Raw genomic sequence first — 20,962 nt, 5'->3', positions numbered from 1 at the left:
ACACGCTTTCCCAAACATCAAAGATAGCCTGAAACTGCTCAAAATTTTGCCGATATAAATTCTGAAACACCGCCTCTCACCTAATGTCTGCAAAAATTGTCTAAAATTGCGTTTTGAAAACTTCCAAATTCGAAAAATTTCTGGAAGAAACTTTTGACCCCCTAATATCAGCAAAGATAGTCCTAAAACTGACTTCAATTTTACAAATATTCCGAGAGGTACTCCAAATCCTCTTTTCACATTACCAAATGTAGCCTAAAATTATGATTTTTACGTCAATTTCCCAAATAATCGCATTTTGCTCTTTTTACAAGCCCCCTAGCATCTATGGCAGCAACTGAAAGTACAATTTTGACATTTAACGAGTGAGTATCAATTTAAAAGAACAGTATTGATGATCAAGAGCGCCAAAATGGTCTTAACTTTGTCTGATGTCAGTACACAGTGAATTTCAAAGTCTTATTTATGAATAACTAAAAAAAAGAAAGAAAAACGAGAGCTATTTCAATTTTTAATGTTTAAAAATGTTTTCTGAGCATGTTTAAGTGAATTATTATTAACATTATTGTAGGTGAAAACATTTCAGTATGTCTGTCTCCTAGTTAAGTTTCAATCATATTACTCATACATAGATTTTGCGGCTATTTATATCTTTTTAAAAATACCCAGATTAACAAATACGAGTGTATTGAAATTTTAAATTATTAATTAATAATTAAAAGCTACCAATTATTAGCATAATTCGTAATGAAGCCTATTTAGCGATTCAATGAAAAATAATCCTCATATGAATAACTAGCCGCCTGCGGCGACCAGCTGGTTCACCTTTTATTACGCCATTCAAATTTCTATGCAAGCAGCCACCTACGGCGGCCGTTTGGCTACCTTGTCATTTACCATTTTAATTCAAGTTTGCCGCCTTTGGCGGCTGTTTAAATAAATTTGGCAGCAGTATTAATCAATCCATCTCTATCTTTTTTTGTGCTATTCACATTTTTACGCCAAGATTGACGCCTTCGGCGGCTATCTACCTTTACGATCTACCTCTAATATTTCTTATCCATCTCTATTTATTTTAACCTCCCAGCTCATTTCCTAATAAAAACAAAGATCACTCAAAAAACCGCTTTTTTTTATTTTAAGTAGAGCAAAAAAAAAAAGTTATCTCTAAAATTCCCCGTACTGTGCCAAAAGTAACAAGGTAAAGTAAGTGACAAAGAAAAAAAAATCTCGCTGTTTTTAGTGACTTAAATGCGCACAACTATGAAATGTAACGTAATATAGGTACAACAAAACGTCCAGCTTGGGGGGGGGGGAGAATGAAAAAAGAAATAAATGCAATCCCTAAATAAAACAAAAAAAAGGAAAGAAAAAAAGCAAGCGCTGCCGGAAAAACACGTGGTCATCACGTCATAAAATTAGAAGTAAGCTATATGGTAAAAAAAAAAAAGATTAACATTGTTTGCGATTAAAATTCTGTCGTAAATACCGAATCGAAATCCAAGTAGTGACGTCAGTGCCATAGAAGATTGAAGAACGCTTTTTTCGACTGATGCGTGGAAAGACATGATGTGTTCAGCATTAAAAAAATTGTAAAAAAAAACTATTGCGTATTTTTAAGAATTTTTCTTCTGAAGAGGGCAAAATGTTTTTATTACTACCAACTTAAATTTTAGAAATGAGGCTGTGATACTTTTCGCAGGAAGATATTAGAAAAATATAAACCCCAGAAAAAAATGCAAAATAAAGGTTTTTAAAAAATTTATAAAAAATACAAAAATTGCTCTATTTTCAAAATTTTTTTGTTCATCATATTTAAAATTAAATTTCCGATCCTATAGTACAAAAAATATTTGTGTGGCGAGATTGGTTCGGGGTTTGTGAGGTTAAAAGTACTAAAAAGTGCTAAAAATCACATAAAACATTAAATAACTTTTTTTCTAATGAAAATATCGAAAATCGAAGCTCGAGGTGCACAACTTCAGCAAAAACTACACCTGTATACCAAATTTCATCTTTCTAGGCCTTACCGTTTTCCCGGGATGCGCGCCACACACATACACACACACACACACACAAACATCTTATTTTATTATATGTATAGATAGCCCATGATCGAGTAACCCGCGTGTTTCGGCAATGAAACTCTCGCCATGATAATTTGATAATATATTTTGGCAATGTTTAACATGCAGGGAAAGGCTTTATCGTGACAAGGCTGAACTCGATTCGGTAACTTAACTGATTTACAGTCAGTTCAGGTGAATGAAGAAACGAAAGAGCGGTTAACTATGAACCCTACCTACTGGAGTTTAGGATTAATCCACTGGAGTTAGGGATAAAATTTCAACTATCAAAATATCACCAAACAGGCAATTGTTTCGTTTAAATGTAAAAGAAGAGAAGCAATTTTCACCCGTCATACCTTGACGGGCGACTTTCTAGTTAATTTGATAATCTCTTAAAAGTAAGAATCTGGGACCCCTCCAAAACAGAATCTTTGCTACGCCACTGGGTTTGAGAAAGGGGGATCGAAATTTTCCCCCAGAAATTTTTCGAATTGTAGTTCTAAACATATAGTTTTAAACGTCAAACGATCATAAGTGATGTTAGAAAAGTTGTGCATCAGCTGATTTCTCTCGAAAATTTTTGAAAATTGAGGTCTTAAAAATGCGATAGTACGCCATCTTTGGTTAACGAGGTTCAGAATCAGAGACTCACTCCCGAACACTTTTTGAAATTGAATACCAAAAATCGAAGTTTCAGACCACGTATTTTGCAGTGATAGCTTAGATAACTTTTTACCCTTAAAAATCAGGAATCCTGAATGCCCTTATCCATCGATAACTTTTATTTAACTTTATTTTTTTACCGTTAGAGCGACTGGTATGACTTTTCATTACTAAATTTTAAATATTTTTCTCTATTTGAAACATAATTTTGGCGGTCTTTACTTTTCTCCACTTTACTCTGATTTTCGTGATGATATTGTGGTTTATAAAAAAGTAGAAGTATAAATGTGAGGGTTGCCCCTCAGAAACTGTCATGTTTGTTTATTTATCCACTTTTTTAAACTGCAGCTTGTCATGCGTTTCAATACCGCACTCACTACTTTTTTTTCTACTTTATTGGTTAAAAAAGTGTTTGAAACGTATTTCAGCTGCCTTTAGTTTGGTAATTTTAATGATGTACATTTTTAAATGTTCCTAAATAATATTTTAAGATTGCATTTTCTTAAATTTTACAGTAAAAAAATTTATTTGTTTTCTTTTTCTTTCTTTCATTAATTTTCTTTTCTTTTTTTTAAACTTTCAACACTGCGAATGTGTAACAGGGGTCAATAGACATCCATTTTTCCATCCCGGCCAGCATCCAATTCAGAGCTTTTATTTTTCAATATTTTAATGGACGATATGCAAAAAAGATAAGCTCAAAATAAAACTTTGAAAAATTACATTAAAATAATCATACCTCTTCTGTTGCGTTTCAATAAGTTTTTTTTTTCCTCAAACTAAGATCATATGCTTTCAGATTTTTCTTTCCTTGCCACAAGAAGAATTATTGCTCGTTCACTTGCAAAGTGAAGTTCAAAATTTCAACTAAACTTTTTTTGTGCAGTGCTAAATAAATAAAATAACTCTATGTAGGATAGTCATTCAAGTCGTCTGCTCTACTCCTTGATGCAGTCAGCATTGAAAATCAAACTCAATGCAACTTTTGTCATCAAGGCTCCACAGCGCCAATAACCATTTTCTTCTTTTGGCGGAAAGGTCACACAGCAGAGCTCCGGACAGACCGTTCAAAACTAAATGCTGGAAATAGTGCTCAATGTGCGTTCAGAAGTTTGTTTCAAAAACAAACACTTATGAGTATAAATGTGACTTTGTATTGCAATATTTTTACAATCTTTCTCTCTACTTTAATTTGCTTTAGTTTCTGCGTCTCATGTATTTTTTCCACTTTGATATGGTTTTTATTGATGATACAATTTCATAAATGTGTCGACGGCCAGAAGCTATTCTATTTTTAAACTGAGAATTTCCCTGGGTTTTTCAAGTAATGTTCTAAATAATTATTTTTAAAAAAATGTTTGAAACGTGCATCTGATTGCTCATAGTTTTGTAATCTTAATGTGCAATACAGATTCCCGGGTAATTTCTAAATAACATATTAAGGTTTCTTTTTCTTTTTAGATTTTACAGAATAAACACTCGATTAGAATTTACGAATGTCGGACTTAACGTTCAAATCCAAAACGTCCATGACATTCAGAATTAACTCTAAAAATAAAAATTGCCGACTGTAGCTGAAACTGCCGACTGACCCTGTGGCCTCAGCAAAATATTCTTATTCGGCAAAACTTGTTTGATGATTCGGCAAGTTTTGGGACATTATTGCTTTTTTTTTTAATTCCTGAATTTTCCTTCTCATGTGTGCATTGCATACCCATATTTTATTCTTCGGCAAATTGAGAACTTCTCTCAAACTGAGAATTTTCCAAAAATTTAAGCGCGGAGCGTCAATGGATCAGTGTCGGCAAAATCAAATTTTGTTCATATGAATGTCGGTAGATTGAAAATACGGTGCAATAAGCAGTTGGTGAGTTGATTATGTCTTGCAGAAGAACAGTCGTCAGTGTGATCACAGGATGCACTAGACATGCCTATACAAACTATACTAGTATATACATGTTTTTGATTTTTCTTTCATTATTAAAAGACATTGCACTCTCATATTTTGAATCTAGAATCAATTGAAAAAGCAAAAATGCCGACTCTATAGATGAACTTTCTGAGGGGATCGATGCTTTATTGTGTCGGCAAAATGAGCTGTCGCGAAGAAAGCAATCGGCATAGTGAGCAGATGAAAAAAATGTTCCTGTCTGCAATATGAATTCATCAGAATAAACATGAAGCGCAGTCAAACATGGTATACATACCCGCACTAACTCTTCATGTTTTCTTTCATCCCGAAAATGCTTATTATTAATTATAAATCTGTGTATATGTGTATTATACATATTTTAAAAAACCAAACACTTCGTGTCGTGAATGCTGAAACTAATAACTCAAAAATGCCGACTCTGGTGAGTTTGATGATTAGGCACTGGGCAGTGCCGTATTTACACACTCGGTAAAAGAAGCGTCTGAAGATGCACGCTCAAGGGAACAGTCGGTGAAAGAATGCTGAAGGATCTTGTTTGCTGTACGTAGTGTGAGCAAAATGAAAATGAATGTAAATAAAGATCCTTTTCATTATTTTCTCTTGCGCAAAGTACCCAAAAAGTTATATTTTTGCAACTTTGAAATATGAAAATAATTTTTAAAAAAAATCAATCAATAAAAGCTTTGGAAATCCGAAACATTGAAAATGCCGACTTAAACTGATTTTGCCGACTGGATGAAATCTCTGGGAGGGTGAGACACCCCCTCACCCCCCCCCCCCTATGGCGACGGTCCTGACTCTGCTCATTGTCAAATTTTTTTGCAGCATGTTTTAATCACTGAATCAACAAAAAAAAAAAAAAAGACAAACTTATAAGACTAAACAATACAAAGAATATTTTATTATGTAAAATTTATTCTTGTTATATAGTGCACTTAAGCTTCATGCAGAATCTGATGATGAAATTGAGATTTTTTTGATTTTCAGTTTCTACTTAAAGGAAAATATTTCATCTTTTTCCCCCTTGTAAACACTATATAGCACTAAATTGTTGACCAACTATTTAGTAACAAAAGAATTTAAAAAATAATGAAATAAACTAATCATTAACTAATAATAATAATGTAATGATAATAAACAATAAATTTAAAAACTGATTGTTGTCAAATAATAATTGTAAACCTTTACACCTTTTTTAACACTTATAGCCATCCTACACCAATATTTAAATTACGGAGAGAATATGGGAACTGTTCACGTGTGCCCCTACATGTTGTGTTCACGTGTGCCCTGTAGCTGTTATTTTGTATACTTGTGGTATAAGAGAACACTTATATGTTTTTTCTTCAGTATTTTGAATAAAACTATTGAAATAAACATACAATTTGCTGTTTTGGTATTATTAAATACTATGCCAAGTATTTTTCTTGCTGATTTATTAACTGTGCATTGATCAAAGCAGAATCCTCTATATGTGAGGAACAGTAAATGCCTCCAATGTAAAAACAAAAAATAATTTTCTAGATTATATATATTTTCCTTAATAAAAATACATTGAAAGGAATATCCATCTGCTTTTCAATGCTGAAATCAGCTTTGTGTGGTGGATATGTTAATTTTGGTGTTTTTCGTTGGTATGGAGATGTTGCTCTAGATGATGCTTTAAATACATTTGTCAAAATGCTTTTATCTATTCCTCAGTCAGACTTATTGGTAAGAACAGTTTTCTATGTTTATGCAATGTTTATTATTTGAAATTCCGATAGTATTTTCGACATTGACTAACTAGGTATTTTAAGTCCGTTACAATAAGTTTTAAGGAATTCTGTCATGATTACACTGTGCAGCAAAAAACCCTCTCACTGTTTCTGACACCAGTTTTGCTGATTCTTATGTGAAAGGACCCTCTGAAGCCAAATATGAACATAATTTTCTCCCATCACCCACCTTTCTAAAATAGATTCCCCCAAGTGCTCCAGCCACTTGGGGGACAGGGCAGATAGATTAGCAGCCCTGGGGGCTGCTAATCTAGCTGCCCTGATGGTTAATGTAGCATAATTTATGTTTATATTTCTGGAGATTTGCCGCCTTCATTATTTATTACTACATCAAGAAATGATAAACAATGGGTGTGGTGAATGAGAAGATTTGTTATAATATGCCCATAATTAAACTCATTTTTTTAAACTTTCATTTTTTGAAATTGAATATTGTGTTTCAATGAGTTACAATTTGCTGCATTCAATGCATTTATTCAAATTTTGAATAATTCTTTCTTTTCAACATTCACCTTCATAGAGCAGACTAAAATATATATGTGTGTGTTTGTAGGTGGGTCAGTATTATATAAAATTGCTCTTGTTCAAAGATTATGAGTCTCATTGATTTTTCAGCATTATCCTAAGTTGAGTCAAACGTATTATGTTCTGCTGGAATGTTTAGCTCAGGACCACATGAATTTTTTGAGCAGTTTAGAGCCACATCTGTTTTTATACATATTATCATCTATATCTGAAGGTTTGTCTTCATCAGGTAAGTAGTACTTAAAATATTTTATGCTATGATAAATTTTTTTTTCTGAATAGAAAATATATTTATGTTTCATCAGAATCAAGATTTTAACTAAGATTATGTTCAGCAATCTGCTTGGCATTAGCTTTAGAGGAGATTGTTAAAGTTAAGTATAACTCTTATTGTTTCTTTTGTCACTTATGATGAGCATTAATTCTTATATTGATCAAATATATTTTGAAAAGTTCAAGTTCAGAAAACTGAATATTGTTGTGTTGATGAGTGGTTGTAGACAGGCATAATGATGAGGCAGGGGTATCTTTAATATGATTTACTAGCACTAAACTATTTACATTATATATACATGAACTATTCCATATTACAAGATTAATGCATAACATCTCCTCCCCCTTTACAAGGCCAACCGCTGTGGGGGTCATCTGGACTTGTTGGATCTTCGAATAGGAGGCGGATCAGCTGCTGGCTGTAGAGGTGGTGATATCAGCCACCGGATCCGCGAAACTGGTGTCTGTCGTCAAGACGTCTGGTTTGGCTTGAAGCTCCGTCGAACTGGCTATTGTTGCCTCAGCTGTAGCAGTCTCAGTTGTAAAATTGGGGTCTGGGACTTAGGTGTGAAGCCGGAGAGACTGTCTCCCAATCCTGGTCCTCAACCTCGCCGGTGCTTCTCATCTGGTCTACATGGCGACGCCACAATCTACCATTAACGTATACCATGTAATGAGGTTGTCCATCTCGAATCACAACTTTACTGAACTTCCACTTTTGAGTCCCGTGGCAATGGTGTCATGCTCGATAATCTCTAACTGCAACGGTGTCGCCCATTTCAAATTTCTTGTCATTAAATTCATATATGCCTTTTCTGGTCTTCTCCTGAACTCTAGTCTTAAGATCAGGGGGCAGCAGATCTATTCTTGTACCAGGGGTGATTGTGGTCCGGTATTTTACCGAATTTCCGGTATTTTCAGTATTTTCATGTCTGAAAATACCGGAATTATGTTTTTTTTCGTTATGCTTTTATCTCCCTACCTCCGCAATTTATTTTAAATTATATAATACTCATCAAATATACCTGCAAGAGCCTTAATATGGACAACTATCCCTCAAGATGGACAATTGTCAAAATAATTTGTATAACACCAGCTCAAAAGTAACTTTGTAATCCATTAAAAATTTAATTAAATGTGCACACAATATTTTGACTCAGAACTATTTAAAACTATGGCAAAGGGCCACTTAAGTAATAGGGGCCAAAGTTTACCCCCCCCCCCCCCCCCCCCCCCCCCGTTCTCGCTTTGAAACTTTCAGGTATTTTTTGATGAACTCACAATCACCCCTGTTGTACGAATGTCTGTTTTCATGAATAACATTGCATGACTATGCATTGTCGTGACATTAGGTGCTTTCCTATACTGTAGGAGAAATCTGCTCAACTTTTGAGTGATGCTACCTTCATAATCTTGCATAGCTCGGAGAGACTGCTTCAATGTGTACACGTAATGCTACGCTTGGCCATTACTCGACGGTTTGAATGGAGCAGTTCTGCAGTGTTTCACTCCATTGCATTTCATAAACTTTTCAAATTCATCGGAAGTGAATTGCGGTCCGTTGTCAATCACGAGTACAACTGGTAAACCGAATCAACTGAAACAGTCTCTAAGACAATCTATTGTTTTGTTGGCTGTTGTTGACTTCATGGTATATATTTCTAACCATTTAGAATGAGCATCTACGATAAATAGGAACATATGTTCAAAGATTGGCCCGGCGAAATCTATATGAACTCTTTCCCATGGTGAGCTTGGGTATTCCCAGTGATGCACTTTAACTTTCGGTGGTTCAGCCTTGAACTTAGCACAACTGGCACAATTGCTAGCAGCTTTCTTAATGTCCTTATCTATACCTTTCCAGTACACAAAAGATCTGACAGTAGCTTTCATTTTTACTATTCCGAGATGTCCTTCATGCAGTTCATCTAGGACTTGCTTCCTATAAATTTTCGGAACACATACTCTTTGTCCGTACAATATACAACCATCTTCTAACGAATACTGAGCTTTTCTTCCCTGCAAATTTTTCTTAATTTTCAGAATTTTTAAGAGTTGCCCAAGTTCGTCATCTTTTTCAGTTGCCTGACGCAGTTTCTTGGCTGTAATGGGTAAGGTTTCAATTTGTGACATTTAATACATGATAATGTCATCTTTAATTTTGAGCTGTTCGGAAGCTCTTGGTAAATGAGACAGAAAGTCAATGTTTCCATGGTGTTTCATATTGCGATATTTAACATCGAATTGGAATGCTTGCAAAATTAATGCATAATGCAGGAGCCTAGTTGCCGTTAGCACTGGCAACCCACGTTTCGATCCAAATATTGACACAAGTGGTTGGTGGTCAGTAATCAAGGTGAATCTTCGTTCCTTAATGTATAAATAGAACTTTTTTACAGCCCAAACTATGGCAAGTGCCTCTTTGTCAATTTGGGAGTATTTTTGTTCAGTTTTTGTCAAGGTCCTGGATGCAAATGCAATAGGGCGTTCATTTCCATCGGGGTATACATGAGATAAAACACATCCTACTCCGACTGGTGATGTGTCGGTTGCTAAAGTCAATGGTAGAGTTGGATCATAGGGCACCAAAACTCTAGGTGAACAAATTTCTTTTTTTATTTGCTCAAAAGCAATCTGACCGTTCCTTGACCATTTAAATTTTACATCTTTTTGAGTTAAGTGATTAAGCGGATTTGCTATCGTATGTACCATAAAAATTCACTAAACCCAGAAAACTTTTCACCTCCTGAACATCCTTTGGAACAGGGGCATTAAGAATTGCGTAACTTTTTCATCCATCTTGTGTAACCCATTTGCATCAATTTTATGACACAAAAAATTAATTTCATTTTGAAAAAATTTACTCTTATTTAGATTGAATTTTAGACGATGCTCTTTGCATTTTTTAAAAAACACTTCTAAGGCCTTAAAGTGAGACACTTCGTCTACTCCAGTGATTCTCACGTCATCCATGAATACTTTTGTACATTCCATGCCCTGGAATAACCAATCTATATAACGCTGCCACATTGCAGGCGCACCATTTAACCCATACATTAGTCTTTTACAGACGTTTAACCCTTTCTGAGTGTTTATCGTGAGTAACTTTTAACTTTCAGAATTTACTTTCATCTGTAAGTAAGCATGTTCGAAATCCAGTTTTGAAAACTGTTACCCCCTGTTTAAGCTAGAGAAAATTTCTTTTACTTTGGGTAAGGGATGCTGAGGAACAATTAAATTTGGATTAAGGGGTAACTGAAAAATCAGCCCATAGCCTAATGCTACCGTCTGCTTTTACTACCGGAATGACCAGCGTAGCCCATTCCAAGCTTACAACTTTTTCAACTATGCCCTCTTTTTCCAGTCTGTCTATTTCCTTTTCTACTCTATCTTTAAGAGCAAAGGGTACGACTCGACATCCCCAGAACACAGGTTTTACACTCTCTTTTAGTTCCAGTTTAACTTCATAGTTTTTTATTTCACCGAATTTATCATCAAATATTTCCTTATATTCTTCCAAAAGCTTACTTAAGTTTACATTACTTGAAAACTGGACACTTTTTATAGCTTTCCAATCAAGATTCATTTTGTGGAGCCATTCACGACCCAAAATAGTGTCTAAATCCTCTTTTACTATATACAAATTCAAATACAAAACTTGATTTTTATATTCCACTTTTACTGCTACCCCATGGGTACTAACGAATTTCCATTGTAAGTTTTAAAAACAATGTTTGTATTCTGAATTTTTTTCTTTGAAATTTTTCTCAAAATCCTAATACTCATTACGCTTACAGCACCCCCTGTGTCCAGTTCCATAGGACAATTTTTATTTTCAATTTTAACATTTATCATTATCGAAGATTGTTTAGGTTCTTCCTCGCGTAATACGCATTCTTCGAAATTTAATTCGAATAACGGAACTTCATTTTCGTTTTCGACTCCTTTTTCTTTATTCAAATTCACCTGTTTCTGTTTAACAGGTTTTGAGTTTGTTTTTTTTTGCTGCAAAACATGTTTTCTGTATCTGTCCAATTTTTGAACAAAAATTACATTTAGCTGATATAAATCTACTATTCTCCTTTGAATGATTAGTGCCGTTACACCTGGTACAACATTCCGATTTTTCCTGCCTGTCAGAAACATTACCCTTCTTCTTCCAATGTTTAGAGAAGTCTTTATTTTTTTCCCGGCGCTTATTTCATTTATTCCTCACCCTATTATATCACTGGTACCTTTAAATGCTTTTTCCATAGCAAGTGATATTTGCCAAGTTTTACCCATATCTATGTCATACTCCTCGAACAACCTATCTAAAATTGATCTGTCCCGCAACCCACTTACAAAGACATCCCGCAACATTGTGTTTGCATAATTCTATCATATTCACAATGCACGGCCAATGACCTAAGTTCAGCAATGTAAGAGCTAATGCTTCCCTCTCAAGCTGTTTGCGGTTTAAAAATTTATGATGCGACGGAGTAGTAAGCGGTTTTGAATTTAAGTGCTTTGGTCAGAAGGAATATCAGGAGCCAGCAAATTTTTTTAAGAGCTGATATAAACTAGGACTAGAAGAGGAAATGAAAACCTGGTTTCGAATATCCTTGGCCACTTTCTGAACATACAAATATGTTTCAAATCGCTCGATGAAGCAATCAAAATTTTCACATTCTTTGTGCAATTTTTCAAATTGAACAGTAATTTTCTGACTAGCTGCTTCCCTGTTCTGAAGCGCTTTCATTAACAGTTCATTTTGTTTCAATAAAGCTTCAATCTGCTGCTCCATATTTCCTTCGTTACAATTTAAAAAATATCAAACTTTTTACCTTTTGCGGTCTTCACACATCGGTCATAGCTCCACAATCCGAAAGCGAAACTACTTGAATTTAATCCGATTTTCGTTGCCAGATGTTGTGTTGCTGAGTGGTTATAGACAGGCATAATGATGAGGCAGGGATATCTTTAACATGATTTACTAGCACTAAACTATTTACATTATATATACATAAACTATTCCATATTACAACGACGAGCGCTACGCTTGGAACCAACCGACATCTCTCGTGGCTTGGCACGCGATTCTGTTACATTACACTAGACCATTCTAATCTCCTTCATTAAAAAGAACGACATTGCACACCTCATTCCGTATCAAATTAAGGACTACTAATAAAGACACAGCAATTGATAAAAAAAATGGCCTACTGTACCAGTATTTTAATGAAAGAAAACTTAAAAACTTCTATCATGTTGAAAATTCTACCTTACACTATATGACCAAAAGTATTGGGACACTTTCAAAAATTCACATTTTTACAAATTTTGCGAGAAATAAAAGACCAATTGCTCTGTAATTTTTTTCGCATAAAAAGAGTACTCTAGCAGTCATTTTCCAATAACAATTAGGGCTGCTATTCATTTGAAGGGTCCAGCAACAAGTTGAGGAAACAAAAAGAGATTTTTGATCATTTTTCATTGTAAATAGTTGAGAATAAGCTATAAATTTCCGAAATAAAATGAAATTCTGTCAAAATTTATTTTTATATTTTTGTGAAGTATCTCTTATACCCACGGAGATATAAGCATTTCTTTCAAAAATGCCAATTTTTTTTATGGTTTTTGCAGTGATCGCAGCCGTCCTATAATTCCTATATTTCCTATATTTTTGAAATATTGAAAAAAAATGTCCTATATTTGTCCTATAATTTTGAAAATTGCTGTTTGTCCTATATTTTCTGTTTTCTCATCAAACGTAGAAATAAAAAAAAATTCTAAATTTGTCCGAATTTTTTTTTTTTTAAAGACGGGAATCGATGAGAAATGGTTTGAACACAAGAAGGAACCACGTGTCTGAAATGCGCTTAATTCTCCTCTCCGTTTGCTGCCCAATGAATAGGGTTACTAGATGGCTGATACAGTCCAATCTAAACGGGGAACAGTGTAACCCGGAAATCTCGCCAGCTGTTCCCCTCGTTAGGTTTAGTTACTGCTTTTAGCATTAGAATCTACGAGGAGTCATGCGATCTTTAAAAATATCTAATTGGCCCTGAATTATCAAATGACCGGTTTTTAACCGAATATATGCATCATTAAACAAAATCATTCGTTACTTTTATTTAATATGAGAATTAAAACTTGGCTATTTCTCGGCAACCTTTCGCCAAGACAACACTCCCTCCAGCCGAAACCGTCGAGCGCAGCAACGGCACCGACAAAAGAGCGATAATCATAAAAATCTGAGCTTGGACTGTACCCCACTCTCTCGCCAAGCGTATTAAAGTTTCCCTGTCGTTGCCCTAGCAACCGTTCGGAGCGGAGAAGTACGTATTTTTCTGCGCTATCGAAAAATTGGCAAGTGGCCAAACAGTGGAGAGGAAGGAGCAGTACGTTCGCTTCTTGCTATTTGGCGTACTGAATGATTTAGGCTTAGAGGGGTCGCGTGTTGCCGTGATTATCGTTTAGCATGTGTGATTGATATTATTAAAAGATGCCTCGACAAACAAAGTTTCAGGAAGATTGGCTTAACTTGAAAGATTGCACTGGAAAGAAAGTTGAATTTTGGTGCAAGGACGGCAGAGACGAATTCCATTGCATTTGCCGATTTTGCCAAAAAGAAATTTCTATCGCTAATAGCGGAAAGTTGCAATTGTTGCAACATGCCAGCACTGCAAAACATAAGAAGTTCGTGGGAGTTGCAACTGATGCATCTCAATCCAAATTAACTACTACCTCAACAGCTTGCGGTGAGAAAGGACTTTGTTTATCAAATGCAGCCAGTTCTTCAACTTCTTCTATTTGGAACTTAAGTGAAGAAGAAAAAATAATTTCTTCGGAAATTCTTTACATCCTGCATGCGGCAGTCAATAACATATCATTTTCATCTTTTGATGGCATAATGAAAATATTTTCCAGGATGTTTTCTGGGCACAATGCCGCAAAAGAGATGAAGCTGTCATCTCGAAAAATCTCTTATGAGATATCTCACGGATTAGGACCCTATTACCTATCCCTCATCGCTAAAGATGTTGAGAGTTCTTCTTTTTTTACACTTATGTTTGACGAGACATTAAATGAAGCAAATCACAAACAAGTTGACATTCATGTGCGATATTGGAGTAACGAATGTAACAAAATTCAGCAGAGCTATATTGGCTCTGAAATGGTATTTCACGCTACAGCAACAGATATTGATTCTGCAATCATGAACTGTATAAGGAAATCAAAATTATCGTTGAAGAAAGTGATAATGCTTGGTAGTGATGGACCGAATGTAAACAAGGCTGTTTTTAAAATTATTGATCAGCGTCTAAAAAATGATGGTGTAAAAGAAGGACTGATAAATGTTGGCACATGCAACTTGCATGTAATGCATAATGCGTTTGGAGAAGGATTGAAAATAGACAGTTTTGCTTCTATCACAGAATTTTTAGAGGATATTGACATATGGTTTCGAAAATATCCTTCCAGACAAGAGGATCTTATGATAACAGCTAGCAGTTCAACTGAAGAGGATAATATTTGCACAACATCAAGATTTGTCAGTAATCGCTGGTTATCCATTGTCCCTTCCTGTCAGCGAGTGTTAAAAATGTACAACACTTTAAAAAAGCATTTCCTGAAAGATTTAGTTGACAACAGAAGTGGTTTGATCAAGAATGAAAGATACAAGAGAATTAGAAATGTGCTTCAAGATGAAGTTACACCTGCATACTTGCAATTTCTTGTCAGTGTGGGCTTGCTTTTTGAAAATTTTTTACGTTTTCTGCAGAGTGACACAACTCTTATTCATCTTTTATATGATGAAATGGTTTGTATGGTTAAAAAACTACTTTTTAGATTTATCTGCATGGAAAAATACCAAAATTGCAAAGATGAAGCCCTTGTCGAAATTCCACTTAAAGTCATTATAGAGAAAGAAAATTTAAAGTATTTAGATGTGGGCTCTGAAGCAAATAAAGTGTTATCCAGTGTTGGATCTGCTGAAAAAAGGTGTTTCAAGCTTAATGCTCAAAATTTTTATTTTACTGTGACTTCTTATCTGATGCAGAAGCTGCCTTTAAAAAACCAATTATTAAAATGTATTCAGGTTTTGCACCCTCTTTCTCGAAAGGAGCCTGTAGATAATACAGTGGGAGTTGTTAAACGTCTATTGAAAATGCTACCACGCTGTGTAAATGAAGAAGAGCGTGATAAAATCCTGGATGAATGGCGGATATATGTCTCCGACGATGACATTAAAGAGGATTGGAGTATAATAACCCAGTCTGACGGAGAAACAAAATGGAATGCTATTGACATGTACTGGGCCAATGTTTTGTCTCTGAACAATCTCACTCTTGGAAAGAAAAGATATTATAATCTTTCAAAACTTGTGAAAGCTGCACTTTGCTTATCTCATGGACAAGCGCCTGTAGAGCGTGGGTTTTCTGTTAATAAGAGAATGATGAGTGACAGAACAAGAATGTCCCAAGAGACAATAATTGGATTGCGTCTAATTAAAGACAATGTTAAAAAAGACGACGTCGGTGAAACATTAATTACAAAAGAAATGATAAGTTATTACAAAGGTGCTCATTCAAAGTACAAGGCTGAATTACAGGAAAGAGAAGCAAGGAAGGAAATAATTCCCAATAAAGAACCTGTGAGGAAACAAACAATGCAAGAAAAACTCCATTCATTGAAGGATAATGTTTTAAGTGCACATAAACTGATTGAAGAGGGCAACAAGCGACTGGCAGCTGCCTTGAAAAGAAAATCATTTGAGGATGTGGCAGCAGCACAAGCCTTAATTGCTGCAGGTGAAAAGAAACTGAAAACTTCAAATTAAATTCACCAAATATACAAATAGAGACACATATTTTGATTGTCACTCTTGAATTAAGGTTTGATGCGAATTGAACGTTTTACAGCTTTTTGAAATAAGTTGTATACAAAATTTAAAATTTCCTTTAAGTTTGCTAATTTGTTCTTGTTTATTTTGAACTAATTTTGTTTAAACAAAATATGATTGGTTAATATTAAGTTCATTTGCTGTTGTAACTTAAGAAGCAAGATTGTTGTAGTTATAGTAATTCCAATAAAAAATTAGGTTTACATTTCATACTTCTAACAAGTGCTTATTGTTGTTGAGAAAGTTCTTAACTATAGAAACCCTAAGCTAATAAATGGTAATAAATTTTAGTAACTGAATTCATTAAACATTCTATTAAGCTACTGAATTAATATTAGTATTTAGTGAGGTATCTTTTATGCTTAAAATTAAGTTACAATATTTAAATTACAAAAACATACAATAACCTATACAAGTCTGCTGAAGTATTTAGGATAATGTTGATTTGTTAATTGCCAAATTTGTTGGTAAGTAAATTTTTGATGCATTATTTTCAAACTAATTTTCTGCAGAAAATGACATGAGTAAATTAATGCTAAGGATTAGAAACCAATATTTAAATTTTGACGTGATCAAAAAGTGAAAATTTATTTCTTTTTAAAGTGTCCTATATTTTTTTTTGAAAAATCCTATATTTTTTTTTGAGCTTGCTGCTATCACTGTTTTTGGCTCATATCACGTAGTTTTTCATCAAACATTACTAAACTTTCAGAATTTTTGACAGCATATTAGAAGAACATAATCAAATTTGAATTTTAAATATTGAAAATTTAATGAAATATGAACGTTTAAAGCAAATAATTTTTCACTGCGCATGTGCAAAAGGTAGTAATTTTTAAAGTTTATAATCCAATGCTCAGATATATTCTACAACTCATAAAAAAAAATCTACCTCAAAATCTTTAAAATTTACAAAGTTATCAGCGATCTAATGAGCCGAATTTCTATAATTCTTGGATAGGTGACAAATGATAAGGGTTCATTCACAAACTGGCAACGCTATCCTGCTGTCGTTGCAGAGTGATTCATGATAAGAACGGAATATTTGTGAACAAACACTCAAGATTCGTCATCTTGTCAACTATTTTTTTAATTCAGCTTATTAGATCGCTGATAACTTTTTAGATTTTAAAGATATCAAGGTGGAATTTTTTAGTGAGATGTAGGATATATCTGGACTACCGATTATGATGATTATAAATTGCTATCTTTCGCACATATGCTCAGTGAAAAACTAATTGCTTTAAACATTCGTATTTCCTTTTCAATATTTTAACTTCAGATTTTATTATTATGTGTCTCTGATTTGTTGTCAAATATTCTGAAAGTTTAGTAATGTTTGACGGAAAACTCTGCATGTATGAGCCGAAAACCTTCAAAAAAAGTTTGCATTTTTGAAAGAAATGCTTATATCTCTGTGGATACTTTCATGAATATATAAAAATAAATTCTAGCTAGGTTTTCAACCTATGTCTGAAATTTATAGCTTATTCCAAGCTATTTACAATGAAAAATGTCAAAAACCTTTTTTTTTTGTATCCTCAATTTGTTGTTCGTCCCCTAAATGAATAGTAGACTTAATTTTTATTGGAAAATGCCGACTGGAGAATACCTTTTATGTGAAAAAAATTAAAGAGCAATTGGTCTTTTATTTCTCGAGAAATCCGTTAAAATGAATTTTTGAAAGTGTCCCAATACTTTACGTCATATAGTGTACATATGTTCTAATAAAAATACTGCTCAACTGTGGTCTCAAACTTGAACAAAATAAATTATCCCTAATTAATCAATAACTTTGAAATAAGACATTTAATACAAATTATTTTAATAAAAAGTATTATTTTTAAATTACAATTTATTTTTTCCTTCCATTTCACTCAAATCTGCAAAAGCAAACAAGAAATGAGTTTTAAAGTAAAAGATTCCATGAGTATCCATGTTTCTCATGTTTCTGTTTTGTGGAAGATCAGTTATGCCACTTTCAAATACAAATACAAAAGTGTCGACCAGCAACAGGCTCTGGGCCCAGCTAGACTGGTCCTAGTCAATTTACAATTCCCAGTGAAGATCAATGGCCCTCTTAAAACTATCTACTCCCTTGCTCATTACCACCTCTTCCGGTAAAATGTTCCAAGGTTCCACTACCCTGCTAAAATAATAATTTTTCCTAACATCCATGTTAGCCTGAGATTTAAATAGCTTAAAACAATGACCCCTTGTCCTGTTTTCAGTACTAAACTTCAGCCCTGTAACATCTTTCATTTTAATAAATTTACACAACTGAATCATGTCCCCTCGGTCTCTTCTTTGCTCAAGACTGTACATTTTTAGCCTTCTAAGCCTGGAATCATAGTTTAAGTGAGAAAGTCCATTTATTAACCTTGTAGCTCGCCTTTGAACCCTTTCCAATACATTAATGTCTTTCTTAAGATAAGGAGACCAAAACTGAACAGCATACTCCAAATGAGGTCTTACCAAACTTCTATATAAGGGCAGAAGAACTTCTTTAGATTTGTTTGAAATAGATCTATTGATAAACCCAAGCATCTTATTGGCCTTGTTACTAGCAATGCTGCACTGTTGGCTAAACTTTAAATCCTGACTTATTAAGACCCCCAGATCAGTAACATTGTCTGCCTGACTAATGACTGAACCTTGCAAATAATAACTTGTACACTTATTTCCTTGCCCTAAATGTAGCACTTGACATTTCCCAACATTAACAGCCATACCCTATTTATCAGCCCACTCCGTAATATGATCTAGATCCTCTTTCAGCTGTTTTACTTGTTCTTCATTTTCTACAGTCCCCATAACTTTGACATCATCAGCAAAACAATTCATGTTCCCAGAAATATTTTTATGAATATCGTTCATAAAAACAATGAACAAAACAGGCCCTAACACTGATCCTTGAAGGACCCCGCTTAAAACCTCACTCCAATTAGAATAATTTCCCCTTACAACTACACTTTGTTTCCTTCCGGTCAGCCAGTTTTTTACCCAAATGAAAGTTTTCCCTCCTATTCCTATATCAGCTAATTTGTTAAGTAGAGCAACATGCGGTACCTTATCGAAAGCTTTTTGAAAATCAATGTAAACAACATCTACAGGCTTCTTATTTTCCAAAACCATGGTAACTTTGTCATAGAAATGTAATAAATTAGTTGCACAAGATTTACCTTTCCTGAAACCGTACTTAAAACTAGTCAATATATTATTAGTCTCTAGAAAATTTACTATCTTAATTTTTATCAATGTCAAAAATTTTGCAAACCACCGAAGTTAGATTCACAGGTCTATAATTTCCCGCACTCCCTTTAGACCCTTTCTTGAAGAGCGGTGTAATGTTAGCCAGCTTCCAGTCCTCTGGCACTGTCCCCGAGTTATAAGAAGCATTGAAAATATTTACGATAACATCTGCTAATTCCTTCGCACATTCAACTAAAATTTTTGGATAAATATTATCAGGTCCCGGAGCCTTAGTCTCTTTAATTTTTTTCAAATGAAGTAAAAGTCATCCCTGGAAAATACAAAATCCTCAAGCTGTACTATAGCTTGTGTCTTGTTGGTGTCAACTGTTGAGATACAGTTATCGTTAAAAACACTCGAAAAAAGTTATTAAGAACATTAGCAATATCACTATCCTCCTGAATTAAAATTCCGTGCTCATCAACCAGTGGCCCAATATGACTATTTCGAACTTTCCGCGAATTAGCGTATGCAAAAAACCTCTTGGGATTTCTGTTTATGTTATCTGCCAGTCTTTGCTCCAACTCTCTTTTCTGAATCCGTACCAAATACTTAAATTTACGCCTTTACGCAAATTAATATTTTTAATAGAGCTTGAAATAGTATAGTCGACTTTAAAACAGAGGAGATTGATAATGGGCCTGTTTCAATGTAAGAACAATTCATAAATGTTCCTGGAAAATAATGGGCAACTGCTGTGGCCAATTTCTGCCAGTAACATGTCTAACCATTAACGTTTTCCGATAAAACTCAGTAACCTTCCTAAATTAACACAGAAGCCTCCTGAAAAATTCAAAGACCTTCCTGCTTGAAGTTAGTCGCGTTCCTGGAACTTTAGTTTAAACGTAGGTAGTTATAAAAAAAAGCTTGGCACCTTTCTGATTTATTAAGGAAGTTCCATAAGCAGTAATGCAAACATAGCCAAAGCTTAGCCAGAATTGCAAGCAATTCTCGAGAATTTTTACTCAGTAACGGTACTCAGTACTCAGTTTCGGATTTTTTTTTACAGTACAGGCTGAAGCAAATACTTATTGAATTCAGTAAGTACTAACAAAATTTTGTATGACAAAAGCACTATACTTACGCTTAGTAAATTTTGCAAGTATATCTTCGGCAAAAAAAAAAGCAAAATAACTTGGAAGTGATTGTAAATATCGAAACTGATTGTAAAATATCGGAATGTAGAAACTAAGCGTAAACCACTATACACTTTTTGATTCTACACTACATTTTATTCATCTCAGCTTTCTCTATGGTTTGTAATCAATAACTTCTTTAACAAAATACACTAATTAAATTAAAAACATATAAAAATTCAATTTTATAATTTTATCAATGAGGTAGATAACATTGACTCTTCAAATTGTTGTTTCAATTGTTTGAAAACTGAAAATTACCTAAGCACTAAGTTGTGCACAATGTTATTATTGCTTAACCTGTCTTTTGCTAATACGAAAGGTATGATAGCTCTCCCACTTGTGAGTAGACGATATATGATTGCCCATAACAGAAACATGTATGTTTCAAGTCCAAACCGAAAGTACACATTGTTTGGTCTTGAGATATATTTATGGTCTTT

General features: G+C 34.1%; 1 protein-coding gene across 1 annotated transcript in view; it reads left to right on the top strand.

Moving 5' to 3' along the window:
- LOC129218311 (exportin-7-like) overlaps positions 1-20,962 on the top strand; it is a 223,957-nt gene that overhangs the window by 154,741 nt on the left and 48,254 nt on the right. Inside the window, exons 21-22 of the mRNA XM_054852545.1 lie at positions 6,219-6,378; positions 7,059-7,197. Coding sequence (XP_054708520.1) covers positions 6,219-6,378; positions 7,059-7,197 — 299 coding nt within the window. The remainder of the gene's footprint in view (positions 1-6,218; positions 6,379-7,058; positions 7,198-20,962) is intronic.

The sequence above is a fragment of the Uloborus diversus genome, chromosome 3 (genome assembly GCF_026930045.1).
Source record: "Uloborus diversus isolate 005 chromosome 3, Udiv.v.3.1, whole genome shotgun sequence".
Lineage (NCBI taxonomy): Eukaryota > Metazoa > Arthropoda > Arachnida > Araneae > Uloboridae > Uloborus > Uloborus diversus.
This window is presented reverse-complemented; position numbering and strand designations above follow the sequence as displayed.